We start from the raw sequence: 14,981 nt of genomic DNA, 5'->3' as shown, positions 1-14,981 counted from the left end.
GCATTCTGAGAAGCTTTAGGAAATTACCTGGAATTGACAGAAAATGTCACTCTGTTTTAGTTATTTGATATAAGAGCAAATCATACTTCAATGAATGATTTTTGTATACAAAGAACATCAGCAGTCTCTTATGTATTTCAAGTAAGCTGTTGTGGACTCAAACACCAAAGAGAAAAAAACATCTCAGGTTCTCATTCATCAAGTAAATATGAAAAACATTTCATATTCTCATATACTAAAGTGAGATGTGAAAACAGTTTGTAGGTAATCAATATACTATAAAGCCATAGCCCATCCCTCAAACACTGATTTCAAATAGAATGAGGTCTGATACTGGCATCTAGAACAATTTGCTAAGTAAATCAACCCAGGTATCATTTGGTTGCCTTTCTCACAAACCTGACACAGTTGACAAATGCTTAGAAACAAAATCAAGTATACAGCTGGACAATTGTTTAAATAATAGTGATATCAACAAATCAGTTCCAAAGCAATCTTCAATTTCTTGGCATATATGCAAAGTTTTAATATTAAAAAATAGGAAACCACACCTGAAAGGCATCAAAACACTTTTATTTCCTCTGAAAACTTACTGCTACAGTGTGAAAATTATGAATCATATTTATGCCTTTGAAATGCATATAAGAAAGTTAACCGAGATAAATTATTCAGTATCAACAGCAGTAAATAACTTATTTATAAGAAAAGTGTTTAATTCCTGCTTTAAAGGATCAATACTACTCAGTGATCAAATTTTAACAAAATTTTTTGAGGTTTTTAAGACTTTAGACAAAGGGCTGCTTTCTTGGGAACTATAGCTATGATAGAAGTTATAATCATTAGCGTGGCCATTATTTTAGATAAAGGGCTGCTAATCTCAGAAACTACCATTCTAGAAGTTAACCATTAACATGGCCATTTTACAATGGGCAACTAAATATCATCAGGGATGGGGAAATTGTAACTCAGTTTTCCTATAGAAAAATACCTACATTTATAGTATCTACCTACCCACCTATTTGCTTTTCTGGGCAGGCACACCAACTAGATAAATAAAGACACAGCAGCAACATTGGGTAACTGGTTTTCATACAGATCACTAAATTGAATGGTTTTATCATTTTTTGGCTAATAAGCATGTATAACTAAACATTTTAAACACATGAATCAAAATTTGTTGATGACAATATTAAAATTTTAAATCAGCTACTGAAATTTCTGTAACATATACAACATGTTAACTTTATTCATGTAACTTCAGGTTTATGGTTTTAAAACAAAACCAAAAGATTTCTCCTTTTTTGGCTTAAAACTATGAAAAAAAAAAGATTTTCAGTAATTAAGATAGCTGAAAAGAAAGCTTTTAGAATAATTTCTGTTAATTCTGAGGCAATAGGATATATCTAAAGTTCTCTAACACAATGTTTTTAACAGTTGTATAATATTTTAATCACAACTAATCATATTCAGGAGCTTTTAAACACTTAAATAGTATTTAATAATGTGGAAGAGAGATGATGCTGGCTAATGGATAAATTACAGTACAATATGGGTTGAGTCATGAGACTACAGAGCATTTCCTTCCTTGTCTATATATAGATAGCTGCAATAAAGCTATCATAGTCTTTTCTAGTTACTAGTCTGGGCCTACACTGATTGGTTGCTTACAAATGTGTATGCTGCATTCAAGAGGCCTTAACTCTTATGACTATAACAAAGTACAATATTTTAATCGGTGCAACTTATTGCAATTGTATTCGGACTCAGTACTTTCATATAGTGGAACCTTTTATATTGCTTGTATTGAGGGGCAGGGCCAATACCTGATGCTTCTAGGTATGTATTGTACATTTAGGACATGGCATAGTTGAATTTCAGGAAACATGATTTGATTTAGGAAAGATCTGAATCTATAAAACAAAGTGAATTATAATGTGATTCTACTATTCCTGATTTGTAGGACATTACAGAAGGGGGAAGGAGAGGAAGAGAGAGTGCCAAAGAGGTAGGAGATAGGGTGTACAATGGGAAGAAGAGTTAGGAGCAGCCTGAGAGGCTGGGAAAGTTTTCCTTCCATCCGGATTCAGTTATATCCATAGGGGATTGGAAAGGTGAGGCAAGAGCTACCTGCCTTGGTTCTTTCCAATTTCTATGAATCTATGACCTGACAGAGCCAGCTTCCTTTAAGATTGTCTCTGAAATATGGAGAAGTCATAGCCTCATTGCAACTATGTGCTTTCTACTGTAGCAGTGGCTCTCTATGATTGGTAATGTAGGCCAGAATGCACAACAAACTTTTTACATATTTAATTATTGAAATAAATCCAAACTATTGCTCAAAAAGAACAAACCATCAGAACTTGGCATCTGGAAAAATTTTAACAGTCACTGTCACTGTAACTAGATTTTCTGGCTATGTATAGCCCTAACATTTTTGTGTTAAGTGTATTAGGGTTTACCAACTGTCATATTGTATTCAGAGTCCTTAGTGGTTCAGGTTTACCTAGCAGAAAAGGAATATTAAGAATTTATAGCGTGCTTTCCTTTTTAAGATTCAAAACCACAATTCCATGTTACTATGTTTACTGGTCTATAAGACTACAAAATACTAATTTAGGAAACAGGTCTTTTTTTAAAAGCTTAGTTGCAATAAAAACATTGTGATCTTTTGTGTTGGGGGATTGACAGCAAGCAATTATTTGCTGCATGAGATTTTTGATATTGACCTCCAAATCAAGGGCAAAATAACTTCTTCCCCCTAGAAATACCATTCTAAGGATTGCACTGCTTTTATCTTCAAAATTATTCTCCTACAGTAGGCAACGTGTAACAATTTCCACCTTACATATGGAGAAAGTGAGGGATATAAGTTAAACAATTTGTCTAATATCATTAGGATAGTTAGGACTAAATTGGATCCATATACAATTAGGCTTTAGTTATCTGACTAAGCAGAATTTCTGCATACTAATGAGCATATCCAAATTTTTCCTTCCATTTCTTCAGTCCTAAAAAGCTTTCCTAGTGTGTAAATAAGTCACATTAAAAATATCACTACTAACATTAAAAAATGTTGAGTAATAGACTCATGATTTATAAAAATGTGTACTTTAATACTGGCATTTTCAATACTTCTCAAGATAGGAAAAAAAAAAACAAACCTTTTCCAAACACAGGCTCCTGCCTAGATCATGATACTTAAGCTTTCCTCCATATTTACATGTGCTTTTATCATTGGTGTCATCATGCCCATACCCATAAAGAAAACAGAATCAAAATAATAAAAAAAAATATTTTTTATAGGGAATAGGTGACCCGATTTTGAAGATGTGGCTTTCAAACAAAGATCCAATGCGGTAAGGAAAAGCTTTCTGAATATGACAGAATTATTAACAATGCATAGGTACACTTTCATATCCATAGCTACCATACCCCTGGGAGCCAATCCATTTATATTTATCTGCTAATTCTACAGATTTGGTATCTTAAAGCAGGCAAGCCCATGTGCTTTTTAAGTGTTTTGTGTTCTTACAATGTCCTCTTTAAGGAAAATCCCCTTTTGGATTTCTATGACCTGCTTCTCTTGGTAATTATGTATGTCAACTGGCTGCTATTTTCTAACATTTTTCAGTTCTTCCATGAAGAAGACCCTGAGGCCAGGAGGAATTTCCAAAGTGGGGTATTCAATTTGTTGTATATCCATTATCGAGAGGCCTCCTCTGGGTTTCCCAGGCTTGTGCTTTCCTTGGGAGTCTCTGAGTTAGCTTCTGGTATGACACTGAATTCAGAAGCCTCCGGTTGTAAATTGTCCCCATCAATGATAATGTCTTCAGGATTTGGTGGAGGTGGACAGAAGTCTTCGTTGGGGCAGATTAGCTGGAAAAGTGTTTCAGCCTGGCAAGGGAAGAAAGGACACAATAGTTTCTGGATATCAGCTTAAAACGTATATGCCTTTCTGAAATTATTTTAAAAAATGAAGTAACACCCTTGAAAATTTATTTTAAGTTATAGAACTTTATCAAGTATACATGACCTTCTAAAAATCTGCTTTCAGAATTCCATGACCTCTCCAATTCTATGCATGCATTCAGGCCCACCCCCAAATATATCAGTACTTGCTCATATTATCAAGTGTTAGATAGCTGAGAATTTAAGGACATTCATTCTACAATGTCTGCAGAAATGTAATTTCCCTTAATATTCTTTATGTAAATTCCCAATAGAGCCTATCTGTGATAGCTGTACAATCAAACTTAGCATATAATATTTTCAACAAGTCATTATTAAAAATCAAGAAAATTCTTCACTATTTGTTCAACTATTTGCTTTTCTGGTATAATTTAACTCCCTCTGGGCTTCATGGAGTATAACATGGTGTTCAAGATCATGTACTCTGAATAGATGGCCATGTGCAAATTCTGGCTCTGCCACTTAGTAGCAATACAATTTGGGGGAATGCTTAATCAACTTCTGAGCCTTGCTTTCCTTGCCTATGAAATGGCAGAGACCAAGCCTCTATATATGGTAGCTGTTAACACCGTAATAATAATCTAAGTTAAAAGCTCAAGATTTTATCTTATTTTCAACGATTTTATTTATTTGAGAGACAGAGAGCATACACATGTGAGTGTGAGTAGTGTGAGGGGGAGGCAGACAGGGGCTGGAAGAGAATCTCCAGCAGACTCCACCAACACTGGCTGATGTGGGCCTATGTAGGGGCTGGATCTCATGGACCTGAGCTGAAACCAAGAGTCAAAGGCTTAACCAACTGACCCCCAGGAGCCCCCAAATGTCAAGATCTAAAATGAGTTTAGTCTGGCAGGGTGAGAGAGTAAGAAACTGAATGTGATTTTAATGAACAACACACACAGGCGCGTGCGCATGGAAGCAAATGTGACAAGAAACATTGATATTCTATTCTAAACATATCCTTACTTTTATTTAGATGAATACAGTTCATTTTTAGATAACGGGTCCCTGCTACACTAGGGAGCTTGCACTTTCTCCTATGGTAAACAGAAGTCATTTAAAGATTTAAAGTATATGCTTATTTTAAAGGGAACAATGGTTTTCTGTACTTTAATCCTTCTTCCTTTTTTTTTATTTAACTTTTTTTTCCAATTTATTTATTTTCAGAAAAACATTATTCATTATTTTTTCACCACACCCAGTGCTCCATGCAAGCCATGCCCTCTATAATACCCACCACCTGGTACCCCAACCTCCCACCCCCCTGCCACTTCAAACCCCTCAGATTGTTTTTCAGAGTCCATAGTCTCTCATGGTTCGCCTCCCCTTCCAATTTACCCAAATCCCCTACTCCTCTCTAACGCCCCTTGTCCTCCATGCTATTGGTTATGCTCCACAAATAAGTGAAACCATATGATAATTGACTCTCTCTGCTTGACTTATTTCACTCAGCATAATCTCTTCCAGTACCGTCCATGTTGCTACAAAAGTTGGGTATTCATCCTTTCTGATGGAGGCATAATACTCCATAGTGTATATGGACCACATCTTCCTTATCCATTCATCCGTTGAAGGGCATCTTGGTTCTTTCCATAGTCTGGCGACTGTGGCCATTGCTGCTATAAACATTGGGGTACAGATGGCCCTTCTTTTCACGACATCTGTGTCTTTGGGGTAAATACCCAGGAGTGCAATTGCAGGGTCATAGGGAAGCTCTATTTTTAATTTCTTGAGGAATCCACACTGTTCTCCAAAGAGGCTGCACCAACTTGCATTCCCACCAACAGTGGAAGAGGGTTCCCCTTTCTCCACATCCTCTCCAACACATGTTGTTTCCTGTTTTGTTAATTTTGGCCATTCTAACTGGTGTAAGGTGATATCTCAATGTGGTTTTAATTTGAATCTCCCTGAGGGCTAATGATGATGAGCATTTTTTCATGTGTCTGATAGCCATTTGTATGTCTTAATCCTTCTTCCTAACGTGCACATGAAGTCATCCCTCAGGCCAGGATTTTACAACTATGGTCCACATGCCAAATCCAGCCTGCTATTCTTGTAAAAAATGTTTTATTGGAACACAGCTACTCTTATTCATTTATCTATTTTCTGTGGCTACTTCTGCACTGTAATGGCAGGGTTGAGTAGCTGCAGAAGAGACATAAGGGGCTGTAAAATATAAACTACTTACCATCTGGCCATTTGCAGCTGGTAGACTCAGGTGGTTTGGTCCATCAGGTGATTAAAAGTGACATTTCTTGGGAATGGGTGGAGGAATACTAAATAGAAACTTTTGACCTTTGATATGAAATTGAAAGGAGGGATAGAGAGAAAAATACTTTCCTTCTTTAGTTTAATTCAAAGGTATATTTTTTGGACATGCCATTTTACTGTGATTATTATTATTATTATTTTTTTAAAGATTTTTATTTATTTATTTATTTGACAGAGAGAAATCACAAGTAGACGGAGAGGCAGGCAGAGAGAGAGAGGGAAGCAGGCTCCCTGCTGAGCAGAGAGCCCGATACGGGAATCGATCCCAGGACCCTGAGATCATGACCTGAGCCGAAGGCAGCGGCTTAACCCACTGAGCCACCCAGGCGCTTTTTAAACTAAATACTTGAGATGCCTGCTTTACTCTCCACCCCAGGAACTCACCACAGGTCTTTGCTGGAGACACAGCTCCTAGAAGCAGGAGGAATGAGGTCAGAACCTCTATCTCATCCTTTAATTCCTTCTTTTGTCATTTACCTCAACCTTGTCTACCTATAGAAGTTCTCCCTCCCTCTTAATTCCTTTCACTCTCTGCAAGCAATCAACGGCCAAATCCTGACACTCTTATCTATTGGTTCTTGACTCCATTTTTTCCCATCCCTATAGATATAGCCCAGGCATACATCGTTCTTCCCTTAGACAACTGCAACATCTCAGAACTGGTCACCTTGGATCTAGGGTTCCCCCATGCAATCCATTTCCATGATGCTTTCGGGGGGGGTCTATGGAAATGAAATACTGGTTATGCCATTTTCTGGTTTAAAACTCTTCAGTGACTCCCCATTTCTTTCTTTCTTTTTTTTTTTTTAAAGATTTTATTTATTTATTTGACAGAGAGAGACCAAGCAGGCAGAGAGAGAGAGGAGGAAGCAGGCTCCCCGCTAAGCAGAGAGCCCGATGCGGGACTCGATCCCAGGACCCTGAGATCATGACCCGAGCCGAAGGCAGAGGCTTTAACCCACTGAGCCACCCAGGCGCCCCAACTCCCCATTTCTTAAAAGGCTAAAAATCCAAGATCTTTGCTATGGCATACAAAACCCTACAGGCCTATTCCTCTGGCCTTATCATTTATCCCATCCCATGTTCACCTTTTCAGACTTTTGCTTCACTAATAATTACTTGTGTACACTTTCTTAAACATACCAGGATGTTTCTATTATGGATTGGTGCAGATGCTGGAATGTTTCAATTATCTTCCATTTGTATGAGGAACTGCTGCTACTCATCTTTTATATCCCTCTCTGCAAAGTTCTTTGATTCCTAAAAAGAGCTCATGACTCCTTTGTATTATTTTTGAACTTTGGATATTATTCTATTATTGCATATACTGTACTATACTGTTGTTTGTTTATATGTTCTTCTCCTTTACATTCCTCCAGGGATGACAAGAACTGGGTTTTAATCAACTCTCGATCCTTAGTTCCTGGTGTGGAGCAGTATCCCAGTGTACATTTTTTTAAAAATGACCTAGGGGCGCCTGGGTGGCTCAGTGGGATAAAGCCTCTGCCTTAGGCTCAGGTCCATGACCCCAGGGTCCTGGGATTGAGCCCCGCATTGCATTGGGGCTCTCTGCTCAGCAGGAAGCCTGCTTCCCTTCCTCTCTCTCTCTGCCTGCCTCTCTGCTTGCTTGTGATCTCTGTCAAATGAATTAATAAAATCTTAAAAAAATAAAAAATAAAAATTTAAAAATGAACTAAAGAACTTCTAAAACTGTATATTATAGAAATGTTTTATATAAATATAATAATTATTATTAATACTACTATTTTACTTTTATTCTAGTTCCTCTGTGTCTCACACCTTGTTTCCTTTTTGTTACCTACCTGTAGGATACATTTTCTCCTGTACCTCAGTCCCTGTGGCTGGCTTCCACACTCTTGTTTCCATATATCCTTGTCACAATCTGCCTCTAAGGACTGCTAACCAATTGCAGGCTGCTGTACCACCCTTATATGTTTTCTACCTGCTTGTAGGCACTCTCATCATCAGCCTATCTGCCACTGGCCCTCACTGATGCCAATTTCCTAGAGCCAGTCTCCAGCCCTTCCCATCTCCTCTCCCTAACTGCTGGAACCTTTTAGGGTCAATGGCCATGCTCTGGAAGGTCTATCTAATACTTCTTGGTCTGCTGCATTTCATTTGTCAACGAAGCCTCAACTGCAAGAGTTGTCGCAAATACAGGTTAGTTTAGAGTAGTTGTTAACTATTAATCCTTTTTGTCCCCTACTTCTTCTTCTTCTTTTTTTTTTTTTTAGAGAGACAGAACATGAGCAAGGAGTGGTAGAGTGAGAGGTAGAAAATCTCAAGCAGGCTTCATGACCAGCATGGAGCATGACTGAGATCATGCCTGAGCTGAAATCAAGAGTCAGATGCACAACTGACTGAACCACCCAGACATCCCAATCCTTCTTGCCTTTTTAAGCCATAAGGTAGCTTAAAGAGTAGAGAGTTTCAGGTGGTTAAAAAAATTAAAAAGGAATAATTATATTGTGACTTGGTTTTCTTCATATTGGTAAGTATAGAGAGAACATACTGAGTTACTGAAGACATTCCTATGTTTATTTAATATACATCTAGACAAAACAAAACAATATTTTGTCAATCTAGAAGTTTAATATATTTAGGAAGTATTCACATTAACAAGATGAAAGTAGCACAGCACACTAGGTCAATATAAAAGCACTGGGGTCCAACAGACCCGAGTTTAAGTTCTGGCTCACAAATTTACCAGATCTGTGATCTTTGGACAAGTTATTTAGCCTTCTGGGGTCTTAGTTTCTGCATCTGTAAAATGGGCATGTCACGGATACTTACTTCATAGAGTTGTGAGGACCAAATGAAATAATATATATGTGATACTTATGATATTGTCTGGTACACAGAAAATGCTCAGTGAATGTTAGCTGTAGAAAATGTGATACCTAAAGTTTCCCTCTCCCTCAATGGCATGGAGATGGAGAAAATGAATGATACTGCAATATGTGTGCAATGTGATAGGCCATATGATCTATAAAACTAGTCTTCAACTTATAAATTCTGTACCAAAAGTTATAAACAAATTGATAATATGCCATAAAGACAATATTCTAAATGGTGGTTAAGCTCCTCATATCAGCCAATTTAAACCTGGAATATAATACAAAGGGTACATTACTGTATACTTATTGTTCTCATAGTAGTGGCAGCTCCTAGGAGACACGGGCTCCTGAAGGAGGAGTGAGCTATCAATGATCTTGGGAGTGCAGAACTATAAACTGTCTGTTCATCAGTATGCGTGTCTCATTTATGAGACACTATCTGTATTAAGATGTATCATATGTCCGTTTCAGAAAGAAAAAAAAATACCTGAAGTAAGAAACTATAAAAACTAGCAAGACACAGAATCACAGTTATCACTTAGGTTACTTATGCTAGCATCATTGTGGTGATAATAGAGAATGTCTTGGTGTACTCCTCCTGCAAACAACTTTAACTTGTAGTAAACACAGAGCACTTTATATTTATAGTATGTTTTCAAATCATACATAGTTCCATATGAACACAAGGGAGACAGGTCTATGTTATTCAACATCTATACATTAGGGAGCCTGGGTTTTTCAGTGGGTTAAGCCTCTGCCTTTGGCTCAGGTCATGATCTCAGGGTCCTGGAACCAAGCCCTGTGTCGGGCTCTCTGCTCAGTGGGGAGCCTGTTTCCCCCCACCCCGTCTCTCTCTGCCTGCCTCTCTGCCTACTTGTGATCTCTTTCTTTGTCAAATAAATAAATAAAATATTTTTTAAAAAAATCTATACATTTACAATAGGAAAATCAGATGCAAACTTGCTAACTGATAAAATAAAAGCATTTGTTTAAAAAAAAAGTCTCCAGGTGCTTATGTTTGCTATACAGACAAAGCCTATGTGATGTTCTAAGAGCTTTTGTAGACAATTTGGAAAACTGAAGTTATCAATTAGGCTGAACATAGGATGGACTACTGGAATTAGAAAAAAGCTTATTTAAATACACTGGCTATTTGTAAATATTATTACTGATGCCCTTTACAGTAGGTATTATTTCTGCCCAAAATGATGTGAGGTTTAAAGCTATATAATGATTTAAAACTACTCATATTTAATAGTATATAATTAGTACCAAAAGTAGCATTATTATTGTTTTATACTATGATAACACCAGTTTATCTTCTTGGGAAGCAAATTACCTCATAACAAGATTATCCTTTAATTATAATCTTCTAGCTGGTAGTTAAGATCACATTAGCACTTGTATAATAAGCCCTTATATAAAAAGTCTTCCCATTTTGGTCAAAAAACATGAGTCCGCTCAGGAACAAAAATGACCTAAGCTAGGGGTGCCTGGGTAGCCCAGTCAGTTAAGCATCCTACTCTTGATTTCAGTTCATGTCATGATCTCAGAGTCAGGAGATGGAGCTCTGCATCAGGCTCTATGCTCAGTAGGGAGTCTGCTTCTCTTCCTCTCCCCCAGCCCCTCTGCGCACACATTCTCTCTCTAAGATTAATAAATAAATCTTTTTTAAAAAATGACCTAAGCTATCTGGCTGAAAACATGTTGGCAATTCTGCTTGGAGAAAAATGGAACAGCAAAGCAAAAATGCCTTGGTCATTTTAAGTCACAAATGTAGAACTTGAGAGGGTGCCTGGGTGGCTCAGTGGGTTAACTCTGCCTTCGTCTCAGGTCATGATCTCAAGGTCTCTGCTTGGAAGGGAGCCTGCTTCCTCCTCTCTCTGCCTGCTTCTCTGCCTACTTGTGATCTCTGTCAAATGAATAAATAAAATCTTTAAAAAAAATGTAGAACTTGAACAATCTTGGGTTCCTATTCAACTGATTGAATGATGGATGACTTCCCCTTTTGATATCACTGGTTGAATAGGACTATCAAGGATCACCATTAGGCTATGAAGATGAGAAACAAAGAATGAGGCAAGAAACTATACATACATGGGGTCATGGCCTTGCTACTATGATTAAAATTAAAGGGTCAATGAAGCAATTTGTTCCTATGAGGTCTCTGCCACTAGTTGGATTGAATCTTCCATCTGTGGTTTTAATGTTAAATTATCCACTCATTGATTCAATAGACAGATATGCCAACTGTATCTGTTCAATAGACAGATATGCCAACTGTATCTGTAAAAAGTTTAGACTTGTGCCTCAAAATATATATATATATATATATATATATTTTTTTTTTTTTCTGTTCTTTTCTTCCTGTCAGGTCAGGTACAGGTCCTGTCAGCTTGCTGTCAGCTTGCGCTGTACCAGTTTATAGCCCTGCCCAGAAGAGCTGTCACAAAATTCCACCTTGATTTAACATACTCCTCAGCATGTATGACACTTTTAGGACACCAACTTGTGTCAAAACATTAAAGGAATCATGTTAACTCTGAAAAACTTTGTTACATGTTCTTTTCCAAAATAAGAAAATGCTTTAAGACCATTTAAAAATTATATTTTGTATGTGATTACTTACTTACTTAGACTCCTTTTGAAATGACTCAGAGGTTAACAAATAAATGTGGTTAGTATAATAAAACAATAGGCCAACAGTTTAAATTAAAAGCAGTATTTCTCTAGAAAACTGGCATAACTTTCATTTTTCAGAATATGTATTTCTAACATCTTCCATCCTTATTCCCATAGTGGAACTCACAAACGCTCAGTTGCAAATTCATCCTTATAGTCAAGAATGTGAAAATATTGGATACTGTATTTAAAGTACATTTAAAGAAGCCTTGTCATTCAAAGGAAAAAAATCTGGGGGTATTAAATGACAAATATGCTTTTCTAGTCTTTTTTCCCATATCCCAGAGGGAAAAAAACAATTTACTTTTCCTATCACACCAACTTTTTAACACAAAACTGAGAAGCAGCAAAAGCTTACCTGTTTGACTGCATTATCATTTCCTAGACCACAGTCTGGGCCAGAGCAGACATAAACATTGGATGGCAAATCATTATAAGAGTTCCTGCTGACATCTGAAGAATCTCTCATATTGAAGTAAAGAGCCCACAGAAGTCTTGGTTTTTCAACTTCTTCATTTTCTAAATGTAGACATAAATTTTACTCACATCTACAGCACAATAAGCCTGTCAATTAATACAATATGTAGCCAACTACAAAGCCATGATTATATAGTGTAGTAAATCAGAGCTTTGTACGTAAAAAAATAGTCAATCTTTATCCACACACTCTAATACATGTATATATTTCAAGCAATGATGATTTTTGCAACCTTAGACAAGTTACATTTTAAATCTTTTTTTAAAGATTTTATTTATGTATTTGACAGAGATCACAAGCAGGCAGAGAGGCAGGCAGAGAGAGGAGGAAGCAGGCTCCCCGCTGAGCAGAGAGCCCAATGTGGGGCTCGATCCCAGGACCCTGGGATCACGACCTGAGCTGAAGGCAGAGGCTTTAACCCACGGAGCCACCCAGGCACCCCGACAAGTTAGATTTTAAAAAATTATTTTGATTACTAGTAAGTTACTTAGGTATAACTCCAATTGTGTTCTCTTGGATTTCTATTATTTCTCCAGAGCAATATCAAAGTGCTTCTGAACACATTCATCCTTAAATTATGCCACTGGAGAAGATAACAATTTTTTTTTTATGTTTCACATAAACAAACAAACTCGAAAAATTATTTATTAAGTCAATGACCTATACAGCATTGAGAGGTCCAGAAGAGGCAAATCTATAGAGACAGGAAGTAGATTAATGGCTACTTAGGGCTGGGGGAATTGGGGTGAGGGATTACTGCTAACAGGTGTAGGGTTTCTATTTTAGATGATGGGGATATTCTAAAATTGACTGTGGTGATGTTTGAACCATTTGGTGAATATATTAAAAAACACTGAATTTTATAGTTTGGGTGAACTGGATTATATCTCAATAAAGCAGTTATTAAAATAGTATATACAAGATTAAGATACTGATACCATAACTCACTAACACTTTGTCTTACTGGGTTATAAAAGTAATGGTAACCAACAACAAAAACAATGTTGTGAGACGTAAAGTTGTTTTTAGCACATATTCTCTCATTTAACAGTGACCATCTATTATGTGTGTTAGGCTTGGGCTAGGAGATAGAGATGTACATATAAAGCAGACTTAGTCCTTAGTCTCCTGATTTTTCATGTTTCCTAATACAGACGGGCTAGCATACAACAGACATTCAAAGAACAATTTCTATATTGATTTTCATCCTGTTTTCAGGATGAAATCAGGATATAATCAAAGTATGATGTGCTTATTAAAAGGTTCAACCTTATTAATACCTAAAACCTATTCTTTGCTATCTTAATAATTATTTCCTTGCCAGTCTTCCTTAGAAATGTTATAATTAAATTTCCTTTGCTTGAAAACAGAAAATATTGTTGTTAATATATTTACTGACTATAGGATTCTCTTTAGCCTGAATCTGAACCAAAATTCAAATTCTGTATAATGATAAGAACGGATATATATTAAGATTAATCAAGACCACAGGGCACCTTGTGAATCATAAAGAAAATGCAAAACGTGTAATTATCTATTTAAATACTTCTTATTGTTAAGTTGGTAATCAATGTAGTGAAGTTGATAGCTAACTGCAGTATTCAATTAGTAAGAATGCCCAATTCAGGATAAATAGGGTTTCGTTATAGTTAATTTAAAATATCTCCACTACAAGAATACCAAATATGTTATTTTTCTAGTTCATTATGAATAATCCATAATTATTACTGTGATATGATAAAGAAGCTCTGAATGGAAGAAGTGATCCCTTATGAGGTCCCTTCCTAATGCTAAGATCTATGAGTCTAAGGTGCCACTAACTTCATGTGAACACATGACAGACTGTGAAAACTATTTACTGACAAAATAAAGGAACATAAGAACTCATATTTCACAGCTAAAGCCATATGGCTCTTAGTAAACTTACTAATTTTAAGTTTAGTTTCACTAAATCTTATGGGAGGATAATTAAACATACCACCTATTATTTGCAACACCAGACTCCAGGAGCATTGCAGAAAAGTGGGCTAAGGTCTGGAATTTCATTAATATTGCTCAGTCCATTTCTAAGCATACATTAAGAGAGTTTATCTTGTATTTCATGAAAGTTGCAGCTCAAAGGAGGACTTTAACTCAAAAGAAATTGGGGAAAATGAATAATCAAATAGATTTTAGGAAAGAAATTTCATAGATGTTGAAGCATTGAGAAGGAACCATGAGGAAGATGAAAAGTTGACACAGGCAGAAGATAAATGCTCTAGATAGAAGGGAGTTATCAGATTTGGCCTTAAAACACTCAAAAAGACATGTAATTGCTTCATCTTTCTTGAGGTCAGCTGGAAGGCAGAGGTAGTTGAAAAAATAACATGCATTTGCAAACTACATAGGTGTCAAAAAATATTAAAGTTGCTGACGTTTGGCTAGGAATATATCACCAAATCAGGAATAGAAGTGGTTTTCTGTAATAGCTCATTTCATTAATTAGATAGTATAAAGGACTGAACAAGTAATAGGTAATTTAGAAAAAGATCTTAGGCAAATTAAACTGGGTTAAGTACAGAATAAGGTAGGCAGAAAAAAAATCAATGGCATACCAAATACAAGCAATAAATGGCTTACAGTTACAACCCGTATTTAGGAAGAGACTATTAGCAACATAGCAGAGTAGCATGAGGCCAAGAGTGTAGGATACTGTCACAGCTGTGACCTAGTCTGGATATAAC

At 36.5% G+C, this 14,981-nt stretch overlaps 1 protein-coding gene across 1 annotated transcript in view; it reads right to left on the bottom strand.

The window, feature by feature from the left end:
* Window positions 1-552: 552 nt before the first annotated feature.
* Window positions 553-14,981, bottom strand: part of CHM (CHM Rab escort protein) — a 236,081-nt gene continuing 221,652 nt past the window's right edge. Inside the window, exons 14-15 of the mRNA XM_044234493.1 lie at window positions 12,139-12,299; window positions 553-3,894 (exon numbers count right to left, since the gene is read on the bottom strand). Of these exons, the coding sequence (XP_044090428.1) occupies window positions 3,703-3,894; window positions 12,139-12,299 (353 nt within the window). The 3' untranslated portion in view covers window positions 553-3,702. The remainder of the gene's footprint in view (window positions 3,895-12,138; window positions 12,300-14,981) is intronic.

This window comes from Neovison vison, chromosome X (assembly GCF_020171115.1).
Source record: "Neovison vison isolate M4711 chromosome X, ASM_NN_V1, whole genome shotgun sequence".
NCBI lineage: Eukaryota > Metazoa > Chordata > Mammalia > Carnivora > Mustelidae > Neogale > Neogale vison.
This window is presented reverse-complemented; position numbering and strand designations above follow the sequence as displayed.